This window comes from Antrostomus carolinensis, unplaced genomic scaffold (genome assembly GCF_000700745.2).
Source record: "Antrostomus carolinensis isolate BGI_N321 unplaced genomic scaffold, ASM70074v2 scaffold23930, whole genome shotgun sequence".
Lineage (NCBI taxonomy): Eukaryota > Metazoa > Chordata > Aves > Caprimulgiformes > Caprimulgidae > Antrostomus > Antrostomus carolinensis.
This window is the reverse complement of record NW_010286793.1, coordinates 2,279-15,244: the sequence shown is the minus strand read 5'-3', so window position 1 is coordinate 15,244 and position 12,966 is coordinate 2,279. Positions and strand designations below refer to the sequence as shown.

The 12,966-nt window shown below is 46.7% G+C and overlaps 1 protein-coding gene across 1 annotated transcript in view; it reads right to left on the bottom strand.

The window, feature by feature from the left end:
• The window catches only part of ADAM19 (ADAM metallopeptidase domain 19), a gene marked incomplete at its 5' end in the record, with an annotated part of 29,783 nt that extends 17,729 nt beyond the window's left edge, over positions 1–12,054 (bottom strand). Inside the window, 3 exons of the mRNA XM_010177385.1 lie at positions 990–1,066; positions 2,109–2,187; positions 11,984–12,054. Of these exons, the coding sequence (XP_010175687.1) occupies positions 990–1,066; positions 2,109–2,187; positions 11,984–12,054 (227 nt within the window). The remainder of the gene's footprint in view (positions 1–989; positions 1,067–2,108; positions 2,188–11,983) is intronic.
• Positions 12,055–12,966: the final 912 nt, after the last annotated feature.

The following is a 12,966-nucleotide window of genomic DNA, read 5'->3' as shown; positions in this document are numbered from 1 at the left end:
ACAGACTGTGTTTTCCTGCCAAAGGCTCCATTAATATTGAAGTGAAGGTTTTAAGCGCATCACACACACACAACCCCAGCACCACCCAGGGAGAAAGCAAAGAGCAGGGCTGAAAACCCGGGAGGAAGTTCAGAACTGGAGACATTGCCTCAAAACACACACAAAAACTTGCCAGTTGTGAGAGGCTGGGAGAAGGAGTTGGTTTCTGCATTAGAGTATTGGACTGAGACGTGGTGAGCCCTGCCCCTGTCTCTGTAAGGGATGCAGCCCCAAGTCACTAACAAGAGAGTCTTTTGCTCCAGTGGACTCTTGAGTTCAACTTATTGCACAAGCCTTATGAGGAAAGGCTGAGGGAGCTGGGTCTCTTTAGCTTGGAGAAGAGAAGACTGAGGGGTGACCTCACTAATGTTTATAAATATGTTAAGGGCGAATGTCACGAGGATGGAGCCAGGCTCTTCTCAGTGATGCCCAATGGTAGGACAAGGGGTAGTGGGTGTGAGCTGGAACACAGGAGGTTCCGCTTAAACTTCAGAAGAAACTTCTTTACAGTGAGGGTGACAGAGCCCTGGGACAGGCTGCCCAGGGAGGTTGTGGAGTCTCCTTTTCTGGAACCCGCCTGGACGCCTTTCTATGTGATCTCATTTAGGTTCCTGCTCCAGCAGGGGATTGGACTGGATGATCTTTTGAGTTCCCTTCCAATCCCTAACATTCTGTGATTCTGTGAAGTCCACATTGCCAGCACAAAGGAGAAAGAAGTCTAGGAGCTGGCTAGAAGGCCATGGTTACTAATGATACCCAAATTGCTGCATTTCCCGCAACGTTCTCCCATTTATTCCCAAGACTCTTGGCATGGTGGCATTTGAGAACAAGGTCTATCTGTTCAGAAAGAAATACAGGAACCAGGCTGCTGGGGAGCAAAGCTCAGATGCCAGCATGCTGAGGAGCTGAGCAGAGGCATTCCCACAGCTCTGGCATCACCAGGCACTTACCGTAGCCCTCGGCACGTGCTGAGCGTGACACTGGAGTGCTCCCAGCCCCTCACGACCCCGTGGTAAAAGCAGTGCTCCTGGAAGGCAGAGGGGAGCAGGGTTGGCAATGCAGTTTTGGGATGGATACATGCTATATTTAGGCATCACCGAGTCCCATGCAAGTACTGACAACACTCCAGTAATCGTTCTCTTTCCACTGCAGTTGACTATCATAACTAAATCTCTGAGACTGCATCAAAATTTGGCCTTTCAGCCGCCACGCGTGGCCTGTGTGAATGCATCAAACGGCTCCTTGTTGCCAGTAAAAATTAAAAAAGCTTTAAATCCCCAAGGAAGCAAGTCAGATGGCTGCAGCATTAAGGGCGATTCAAAGGTTTCTGCCTGTAACAGGAGCTGCCTATCGATGGCAGCTGGCCCTGGGTCAGGCCTCAAAGGACATGCCTTCAGCCCCAGAGAGGGTGACACCACTGACAGCAGGGAAGTCCCCATCCGGGGGCTCCTGGCAAGACAAAGGCAGCCTCTGGCAGGGACAAGGAGGCTTTGGGGCAGAAACGCCAACATATTCATCACATCCCTTCCCCTCGCCCCGGGGCAGTAACAGTAAAGATGATTTCATGGGGATTTTATCTCCTTTTCATATCGCAACCAATGCACATCTTTGTGCCACTGCCACAGAGTCAGCCAAGGCCTGTGTGAGATCAGATATTCATGGGGTTTTCACTGAACAGGAGCCAGCTTACCCAGGCTGGCTTTCCCAAAGGCTGGGAACGTCCCAAGTGTGGAATATCCAATAGTAAAACTAAAGGCAAAGAGGATGAGCAGTGAGAGGAATAAACGATTCCCCAGCACCCAGAGAGAGGGGAGCGATGCTGGCGGCTGACCTGGGCTCTTGTATCAGAGCTCAGGCAGAACAGTAAGACATTTTTACCATTGCTGGGGGATGGAGACACCCTCTTGCTGGAACCCCCCTGGTCAAAGTTGGACTGCCCTCCCCTTTGGCTTAAAGCAGACCCAAGGCCTCAAAGAAAGGCTCTGGAGAAGGAAGGTCCCCCACTTCTCCAGGCCCCCTGCCCAGTCTCCTCTGCGCATCATGGGAGGGCAAGTGCTCTCTGCACTCACCATGTGGGTCAGAGAGGTGGTCTGGGGTTGTCCAGTCTGGCTGTAATGAGTCTCAGTGTAGCTTGGTGCAAAGAGGTTTCTGCAGATACAGGGAGGGAGGAAGAAAAGGAAAAAAAAAAAAAAAAAGAAAAAGAAAAAAAAGACAATGAGACCTTTCTTTAGACCTGGATTTCTGTTTCCTAGATCTGTTAGAAAATCAGCTCTTTCTGAAGTCAGTGTAAATATTCCTCTTGCTGTGAACCACTGTTGTGAACTCAGAGCAGTCATTTGTTACCTGCAGTGTGAAACCAATTGCAACACATAGAGAGGGCAGGCAGGAGGCAGGTACTTTGGGGACACCAGCCCAGATCTGCACTGTGCTCTGGATCAGCACTTTCTGCCTTCGAGGTTCTTGTTAATGCAGTGTCCCCAGGGAGGCAGCAGCTAATGGCTTCCTGGTGGCACAGGAGCCATTGGAGCTGCTGCAGGACCAGCACCGCAGGCTGAGCTTCCCTGTGCAGAGCGTACTGTGATGGCAGAGGGTCAGAAGGTGGAAGTATAGATGACCTTGCCACATCCATCTACCTGCTGCCCTGGAAGGACCTGAGCACTTGTAGCGGAGCACAGCCTCTTCTGAGAGGGTGCAGCATCTACCTAAGTGCCCTTTCAAACCATTTATTAAATTAAAATAATAAAGGAGAGCCTGTCCCTGAGTTCTATCAGGTGCTGAGATCAACTTCCAACAACTGCAAGTGAGCAATTCAATTTTTACGCGAGGATTTAAAAAAATCCCTGGAAACTCAACATCATCTTCCTCCTTTAACGGGTGCAAGTCTCTGAGCAGAGTCTCCCTTACTACTGCAAAGCCATGTCCCAGGTATACTGGGATTAGATTCAGCACACCAAGTTCAGTGTACCAAGCACATCACAGGCCAGTTCAGGACACTGGATTGTGTTCTGAGCACTGGAGTGAGTTCTCAGTTCAAATCCAGACTCTTTCCAGTGCCCGAGTCTGAGCACAATTATAAACCAATCTGCATCTGCATTTCCATTTCTTCCCAGAAGCCAATTCACATCTTTGTCCTAGGAAAATGCTGATTCCCCAAGTTGAATTTGTTTGTGTCATCCTCATATAGACAATATTCTCCCTGTCTTCAGCCCAGGATCAGACCAAAAGTCTATAAAAGGCGCTCCTGTGCGCTGAATAGTAAGTGTTTTGATTCAGTTCCAGAGGAAACAGCCTTCCTCTTCTTTTTAAACATCTGCATTTGCTAAACAGTGATGTAAAAATGTACAGCAAGTCAAAATCTGGGCCAAACCAAGAAGGTCATATCCTGCGTCCATCTCAGCAGCCATAAAATTAAGGTTTAAAGCAGTTTTTTAAGACAATGGCCTCACTTCCAAGAATTTGGAGAAGGATCACACAACATGCCCCATCTATGAAACACACTTTTGCCGCAACCCTGCAGTGCTCTCAGGCCACCCAAGGGCCACACTTGCCATGTCACGAGGATGCCAGCTGCAGTTCAGTCCTTCTGCACCCCTGTTTAATGCATTTCATGCCCCAAATTTTTGAACTATGACCTGCAAGAAAGTTTTCTTCTTCTCTTTGTTTAACTTCTTTAGGCTGGATGAATAAAGCTGCATCAGAAGCAAAACCAAAGATTTTTCCATCTGTCTTGGTTTTGGTATGTGACAGTCAGGTTTAATCTACCTTGAAAGCCTCTGTTTGAATAAGGGATTGGGTGCTTATGGTATCTAATTAAATTAGGCCAGAGCAACAGGAAACGCAACCTTTTATCAGAATGTTTGAAAGTGCTTCCCCCATCCAGCATCCAAAAGCTCGGACACCTGAACAAGTATCGATGGCTTAGTGTCGGACAAAACTATGTGCTCCTGATGTATCTGACAGCATTTGATGTTGGGAATACAACAGCTTTTATCTCCCCTTTCAAAGTTCACTGTAGCCCAGGAAAGCTAATTTTGTTTCTTCCTGATGTGTTAATTCTCATCACTAGATCCCATCAGTGATCAGAAGGCGAGATTGCTGCGTTCAGATATCTCAGGTCTGTAAACTGAAGATAAGCACAGAAGCACCATCCCACAGAAAATAACTCCCTTCATCTCCCTGACTGCAGTAGCTTGCTCAGCATGAGGCCGCAAGAAACAAATGTTTAATCAACAGATTGCATTAACTTGCAGGAAATTGCCTTGAGCAATGTGCTCTGGCAGGTATCTGGTCTGTGTTAGAGACTGTCATCTCGAGAGCAGACACTAAACCAGTGTGCATCTGCCCAGTGCTACTAAAGCCAGAATTAGACACCAGCCTGTGGATTTCCAGTAGCTGAGGCTTGCACAGCCTACTTGTTTCATTCCCAAACAAGCACGCTTATGTTTTCTTCCTGCTCCTTTATTCTTGGAAAGCATTCACTATGAATAGCTATTTTATCTCTTCTCCAGCATCTACCATAAAACTCCTCAGTGCTTTGACTCCTGCCCAGCCCCGCGGCGCTGCTGCCCAGCCCCAGTGCCAAGCTGGGCCATGCTGAGCACCAGAGCCTGGCACACCATGTTTCAGGGCATGATGCCACACAGCACACCTCTTCCTACCTGCAGGACCAGGCTCTAGCCCCTTCTAGTGTGGATTAAGGAGCTGAGAGGTCTACCTGAATTTTTAGGGATATTTATGCAGCTGCTGGGCTGCAAGCATTCATCATCTGGCCAAGTAGTGCCATGTTATAACTTTCAAGCCTCTCTCCACCAGTTGACTCCTATCCTACAATGTAGGCTCCCTATGAATGGTTCAGCTTCTTATTCTGAGCTGAAACAGTCCTTTTTTGGAGACCCTTCCTTGTCTTCTTTCTTCCACAGGGGAGCCTCAGGGCTCTTGCAGCACTGCTGAGAAGGGCTCTCACAGTGCACTTTGTGGTGTGCGGTGGAGAGGGCAGTGAGGAAAGAGGAAAAACAACAGGACATCTTGCAACACCCTTAGGGTGCTATCACACTTCAAAGCCTGTGAAAGGTCATTCCCAGCCCAGCTTACTTCCTTAGCTCTCATCAAGCTTTCCACCAAACTGTAAATAAACAGAAAAGAAGCCTTCTTTCCATCTCACGATGCACCGGTAATCAGCCCACCTTGTCCCTCTCCTCCATGTGTACCAGTTGTTGGATAAACAGGTGAGATTAGTCAGACACATATACTCCAAAACCTTAGCAGTGGCCTTTATCTGCCATCATTTCAGGACAGCATCACTGCCAGGCTGAACAGCCGATTCCAGGGAAGCTCAGTCATGCAAAGCATTGATGGACCTGTGATGGACCTGATTTACCATTTTCAGAGGAACACAGAGCTCACCTCCTTGCTGGAGAAGGAAAGCCAGGAAGAAAAAAAAAAAAAAAAAAAAAAAAAGCACTATTTGATCCTTTCATCTCTGTTACATTACATGTCTCAGTGACTACCACTCCAGCAGCTTGAGATGAAGCTGCAAAACTCTGGATGCAAGAACATCTTTTGAAGGCTTCTGAGATCCAGTCAGGCAGCTGGCAGATTATTAGCACACATCATCTTCCTAAAAGGCAGCACAGAACCCCTCATTAGAGGAGTTATCAGCATGAAGAACTGATGAAGTCAGAAGAAAAGCTGGTTTTGGATGGGAGCACTCTCCTTTGCTAAACCTCCATCACAGCTGCAGCCGCATGGGGTGTTTGAGGCCAGGGTAAGCTACACAAGAGCACTCAAGATGTTCTAGAGAAGCCCTCACACCTTTCCAACAGCAACCAGCTTTCGGCAAGATCAGTCACTCCCCAGGATCCATCTCAGCATCCAGCTCAGGGTGGAATAGCCTGCTCTTGGCAGGATTTGTTCCCCAGAAAGCCTTGGGAGCTGGGTTAAATACAAGTGAGGAAGCCAAACGAAGGAAGAGTGGCTCAGTGCCATAATGTACAGATGGCTTGAGACTGTTTCTGCTGATGACCGACATGGAGTGATCTTGGTCGCGCTCCAGCCTGTCAATGATATCATTGTTTGAAACAAAACCCTCGTCCCCAGGCCACTCTGCTGTTCCCTGGAAGGGCCCAGCCGTGCAGAGCTGACATTGCAGGGCAGCACAGCTCCGTTTGGCCACACTGAGATGCTGTGCCAGTGAGGTAAAATATTTTGCACATGAGTTGATGGTATTCAACAGGAGAGGGCATGGGGCAATACCCAGCTTTCTGGGCAGGCAGCTGCCCCTGTGGTACTTGGGGACAGTGCAAGAGTGTCACCTCTAGCTCATCTGGCCACCGTAGAGGAGAAGCAGCTGGGGGAAGAAGGGCTGCACAGCACACCCAAACACTCCCAAAAACAGTAGGAGAAAAGCTGGGACTTTTCTTGCATGACTATGTTCATTTGGGGGAGTTCACATTTCTCAGCTGCTCTGGAGAACCTCACCCCTATTTTCCTGATAAATGGGAGCGGTTTTCTCTCGCCTGTGAAACATCATTTGTTAGCACAAGTTTCAGAGGGGCTCTGAGCCCTCCATCCCAGGGAACCACTGTGAACGCACTCAGCTCCACCAGCCAGAGATCACCCATGGGCACTGGGAGGGCCCTGGCAGCATGCTGGTGCCCTTGCTAATTGGAGCAAGAAGTATTTTTTATCATTTGGTCCCATAAGCAACGTTGTTTGGGTTCATTTTACAGAGGGGCTAGTCTGCATGAACAGCTGCCAATTTAAAAACACCCGTGAGTATCTAGGAGACAGACATTTTTCATTTCCTCCCAAAAAACAAAAGCTAAATGGTCCATGAAGCTCTCGTGAGAAACATCAACTCTTAATTTTTTCAGTTGTGGGACCAAGAAAGTGAAGCCTGTAATCTCTTACATTTCTTCCCCTGTCCCTTTCCTCAAATCACAGTAAGTCTGTCTGGTCAGGCTGCCAGCATCTGGGGGTGGAGAGAATTGACTCTCCCAAGAAAGTTTAGACATCAGATTTCCATCTACAATTTGTGGTCCCACTCCATTGCCTCTCAACAGGATCCAAGTAGGGTAAGAAGGGGAATTTGACCCCCTACCTCCCTGTCACTTGAATGTTCCCTAAAGTCAGAATTTATTATTGAAACCTGAGGTGACCCCATCTTGAACACCACCAACACATGACCCACAACAATACAAGCAGGCAGGCCTGCTTTCCATATCCACCACGAGTAGGAAATTAGAGCTTTCACCTCTCTGGAATCCTCAAGCCAAAACTCGGCACTTCATAAAAATCAGTAAAATCCGAAATTATTTTTTTTTTCTTGGCAAGTTTCATCCAGACAAAGCCTGGAGCTCTGAAACTCCCTTCCCCAAGAGCCTTTGCTGATATATCCAAGAACATGTTTATTGTGTGAAAACAGCAGCAGATTAGAAGGAAAAAGTAAGTTCCCAGTTATTGAGGTGGAACTAAACTAGCTATTTTTAACACCTGGGAAACTATCACAGGCTCAAGACTCTCCATCTCCTTTTCCCATCCACATCATCTGTGACATTCACTGTGTAAATCATGTTACAGAACCCAAGCAAAATTTGTCACATAGACCCTTGGCATACCAATGCGAACCATAAAAGTTGCCTGGAGAGGAAAAAGGAAATAGAATAAATGGGAAACTGGCTGGTAATGAGTCAAGGAGCAAAAGATTTACAGGACTCCATTTCCTCATCTCTTCCTCCATGCCCCACACAGAGAAATCACTGAATATCCCAAGGGAATCAGGAGGCTGAAAAGCAGCTATGCTTTCCAGGTCCCAACCCTGTTTTTCTGATGACTCCAAGAGACAGTAGAGCAGGATAAACTCAATTTCCCTCCTTTACATAACCCTTACCCCCTTCCCATGCAGGAAGCCCATTAGACACTGACGATGTGTAGCCCATCAGTGGAATAATCTCATATATCCTTCCTGCTCAGAGGCGGGCAGCAACCTGCCCTCTTCCTCACTCAGTTGGTAGAAGAGTACCTGGAAATGAGCAAAAGCAGGAAATGGTGAAATACAAGTGACAGAGATCTCTTATCACACAGCTTAGAGCATCGAGCAGGGCTGCAGTGCTTGTCGCCTACACAGGTGGGGCCAGAAGAGATTGGAAGTGATATGGCTTCCTATCAGATCCAGTTGTTTAAAAATAACTATATCTGGGGTGCTCCCAGGGTCAGATCAGATGAGCTTTGGACTTTCTTTGCAGCATCCTCAGCCAGTTGCTACACATCTCCACTGGGGCTCTCCCAACAAGTGCCCCACACCATCACTGTGCTGAAGACACGCAGCTGTGCCCCACGCTGCCCATGGGATTCACCCACAGGCAGGAACAGCCCCTGGAGAAGTGTCCACTACACCTCATAGCTAAGAGGGCTTTTCCCAAGTCTGCTTTCCCCACAGGACACACAAAGAGGAAGCGAAGAGGGAGGAGGAAAGTCTTGTTGATACTTTTCCTGCACTCAGGTGAGAAGATAAATTCTATGCAGGTTTCTGCTGTGCAAATACAAGCTCTCCACTAGAAAGAAATGGCTCACACCAGGCAGCACTGCCACACATGTTCAGAGCATCTCAGCATCCCTTCCCTGCTTAGCTCAAAGCTGCTTTTTATTAACAAATGCAAATGCCTTTTTAAAAAAGTCACTTTTCATCCAAGGTTTGCAACTCAGATTCTTCCGTTCCTAAGCCCCAGCCAAATTTAAAGCTGCTTTATAGGCATCTCTCCATATATTTGTTGTTTGTGCAGCTTAGAGCTTTCCAATCGTGCAGCTGCAGGACATGGTTTTGAGTCACTTAAAACAAGCCTGAGTCGTTTGGGGGATATACTGTTGTCGTTGTTCAGAAACATTAACTGATGTTGTGAACTCTGCTTGGAACTACAGTGTGGTTCCGCCTTCTTATCAAACTCCTCAACAGGAAATAATGCAATATTATGTTAACCACTAATGCAATAATAGTATTTGTAGCTATATGAAGCCCAAACTCAGATGTGTGCTGAGCTTATTACAAAATACAGAGTTGTGCACAGTTCTGAAGAAAGATATGCAATAATTTCTGTATTTCACCTCTGTGGATGAACACTATGTCCTTGTCATATGGAATATGAAATCACAGGCTTGGCGTGAACATTGCTTCCACATATTGAAAACAATGTTTCTTTCAAAGCCAGTGCATCCCTACCAAAGCTCTAAAGATTCTCACTCTTTTTCCCCTCTCTTTCAAAGCAAGTTCATATTCTTAGTCACTGCATAAGGAGAGCAGTGAATGTGTAACGAGGCTGTCTAATCCACCGAGAACATCACTTGCACCAGTTTCACCAGCTTGGCATATCTCCAAACCATTGGGTAAATCATACCCCAACCAGACCCAAATTTTGCCAATCATTTCATGCTTGCTTTGAGTGGTGGGAGTTTGGGATGTGGATATGAAAGTAAAACAGGAGCCAGGCGGGTGCCTGTGCTGAGCCCAGGGACAGAGGGGAGCAGAACACCAACCTCAGCAGCAAAGCTAGTTTCCAGGGACTCGTCTAAACTGAACCGATTAAACAACCCAGAACTCTGGGCCTTATTTTAATTTAAAAAGCCCCAAGTACCTTCACTAAAGTTCCAGTTCTGTTATACCCACTTTCATGTGAACTCGAAACCAGGAGCAGCCAGGTTTCAGACAGCTTTGAAGGGACACTTCCTGCTTGAGGGATTTCACCTTCTCTCCCACTGTCTGGGTGCCCAACAAACCCTTCAGAGAAGAAATCCCTGTTGCTGCAACTACTCAGTACCCCAAACCTCATCTAGAACCTCAGGCTTCCCTTAGAGAAAAGCAATAGCAGTGGTGGTCCTGGGGAGCAACCCCAGGCTGGGAACCTGAAGAGCCAGGCTGGACTCTGCCCTGCTGTGTGCTTTGACAAGGAGAAGCGTTCCCCTATGCTTAAAAGTGCTCTATGGATGCTGATAATTACAGCATCCATAAGGCTCTCGGGGACTTCATGTTTTCATTTGCTTCATCATTTCTCTTTTAATTTGAGTCTCTCTAAACTACTTCTACACCTTTACAAGTCTCTGAAAAGCAGTGGCTCTCCAGACCCTCTCACCTACTCAAGTTCAGACTTGCATTTTGGGATTGTACCATCACCTTTCTTGAACAAAGACTTGAGGCTTGGCGAGACTCCCATGTGAAGCACTGCTGGCTATGAATCACTTGCATTTTCCACAGAAAATAACAATGAAAAACTCCAAACCACTTGCTGTATTCCATCAGTAATGCAATTCATCCCACAGTGGAAGTGAGTGCGCACACTTAAGCCTGTGTGTATACATCTCGATGAATGAAAATGCATTTCAGGAAATAAACACAATAGAAATCTATTATTATAGTTCTGTTTACTAACACTAGCAATGAGTTTGCCTGCACTGGAAATAGCACGGCACCGCTCCCGCAAGGCACCTGGAGGTTACATCATCATGCTCGGAACAAAAATGGATTAATTCAGCACGGATCCTTGGTTTTGCCAGCTTCTACTGGGCCAGAAAGAAATTCACCTTTGCTTAGCAATTGCAGAATATACAAGACCTGACAGTCCTTCCAGCAGGAAGGAGACCCCCAGCAGTATTAGCAGTTACGGTGCTTCCAAGTCCAGAGAGTGGCATTGCTGACCACTGTCAGCAGCAGCAGCTATTTTTCCTGCATCAGACAGGACTGAGTTAGCAGTGCTTACGGTTCCTGGTCTCTACCACTCCTATTTTCTCAGCTGAGAGATGCCAAAACACAGAATTTATAGCTGTTTCTGTTTAGTTCTACACAGGTGCAGGACTGCCTGGGAAACACATCCAGCTTTTGCGGCACTGAAGCTCTCAGTAGTTTATGTGGCCTATTACAGAAACATCTCATAGGATGTACTTGCCTTTCATCAGCCATCAGATTTCAGTCTTTACTGCAGACAGTGCCAAGAAAAATCTGGTTTTCCTCCAAAATGTCCTGAATATCATTTAGGTTTATGCACTGCCATCAGAACTAGGAAGATCTTCTGACACTTCACTCCTCCAGGAGGAAACCTGAGCCCCTACACCCTGTGTCTGGGATGTCCATAGGATACAGTCAAAATATAACCAGGGTCATTATCCCAAGGTTATTATTCCTAGTAGACAAACATTTGGTTGTGTTTCCATAGATAAATCTTCAGACCTATTTAAAAATAAATAAAACACCAACCATGCAAGTGGACTGTTTAACAAAGACAAGCTTCTTGCAGCTAAATTGTTCCACCACTGGAAACTAATGTACTTACAGGGCAGAGAGCCTCTGGAGCAGCCTCGAGATCAGAATCTTTCTACCTCCCTTAATCTCTTGCAGCTTCAGCTGAATTCAATACACATCACACCCTGTGATATCACACAGCCTTGCTGTACCATGCCTGAGAGGAGGTTGCATTTCAGTTAATGCAAAAGCATTTTTTTTTCACTCTACTTTAGCATGAAGGGCACTAATGGAATTGAAACTGTCAGATCATTTCTCCTAGGAAACGGAGCAGGACCTCTTTGGATCACAGCAAATGAAATCCTCATTAGAGACACACTGACTCTAAAGCATCAAGCCATTTGTTAAATAATGCACTTCATGTCAGCAACATTTTCTAGTCAATGTAGTAAGAATTATGATGCAAAAATAAGTTTACACACTGAGGGCCAAGTCACCATCTCCTTTTTGCTGACAAAGCTGTTAACACTCGGTGCTGCCTGGCTGATTAACATCAGTGGGGACTCAGACCTGAAATAACCTTGAAATCCAGAAAAGGACTTCCTCATCCTGTCTTTATCAAAACCCTGTTGAAGTCTGTGGAGGTTTTCCTGTTGACTTCACTGTAATTCTTATTCATTATTTTAGTGAGACCACAACGCAAGGCACAAGCACACTTACCCATTTTTCTCCAATTCCAAGACAAGCTCCTGGCCTTCTACCTTTACCTTAACTTCAGCTCTGAATGGATGCTGCGTACAAAAGAGAGGGTGACTGTTAATAATACATCATCATAATTCTGAACACATCCAGAAACACAAATTAGAAATTGCAGTGGACTTTAGGCCACTCCTCGCCTTCCTCCTGCCTTCAGACCTGGAGTGCTGGGGAAGGGATGGGCCATGGTGGCTCCCAGCTCCAGGCACACTGCTGCATCCCCATGGCACAGCCATGCAGAGCCAGGACATGGTACTGCCATGCTGGTGGTATGCTGTACCTGAGATAGTGACCCCGGTGTCTCAGGAGGAATAATGGACTCTGCTGAGGCAACAAGTCCTGGTCCTGGAGTGGTGTGAGGTGCAGCTGGGTGGGAGGGCTCTGCTGCACTCCCTTCTCTTCTACGGTACGCTCAGGACATCCCAACTTGCCCCACAGATTTACCAGTCAAATATATGAGCTAGTTAGCCAAAGCTTCCTTTGTTGTTACAGCAGAAAAAGACATTTTTAGAAGCCTATTCAGGACAGGAGGAATCATGCCTCTTCCAGAGATTTTCACATAGTTCCTTTACTTGTGCAAAATGCCAGCAGGAGGAATCATGCCTCTTCCAGAGATTTTCCAGAGATTTAGTTCCTTTACTTGTGGAAAATGCCAATAAAAGGCATGCAACAGGGTCCCTTAGATGTCTTTAAGCTCTAGCTGTTGTTCAGACAGTATTTCACAGCCCCTTTTTTATTAGTCCCAGGCTGCCAAGCCTGGACTGAAAACCATGATGGCAACTTTCCAGGGTGTTCAAGCACATGGGTACAGCCCTGGTTTGCAAACTGTCTACAGCTCTGAAGGAGGACACAGGACTGCCAGCTCCCCAACGCCTACTGGTGTTAACAGAAAGGATCCTACTTTCTTAGTGCAATGGCAAATACATACACTAAAACCAACATCAAGA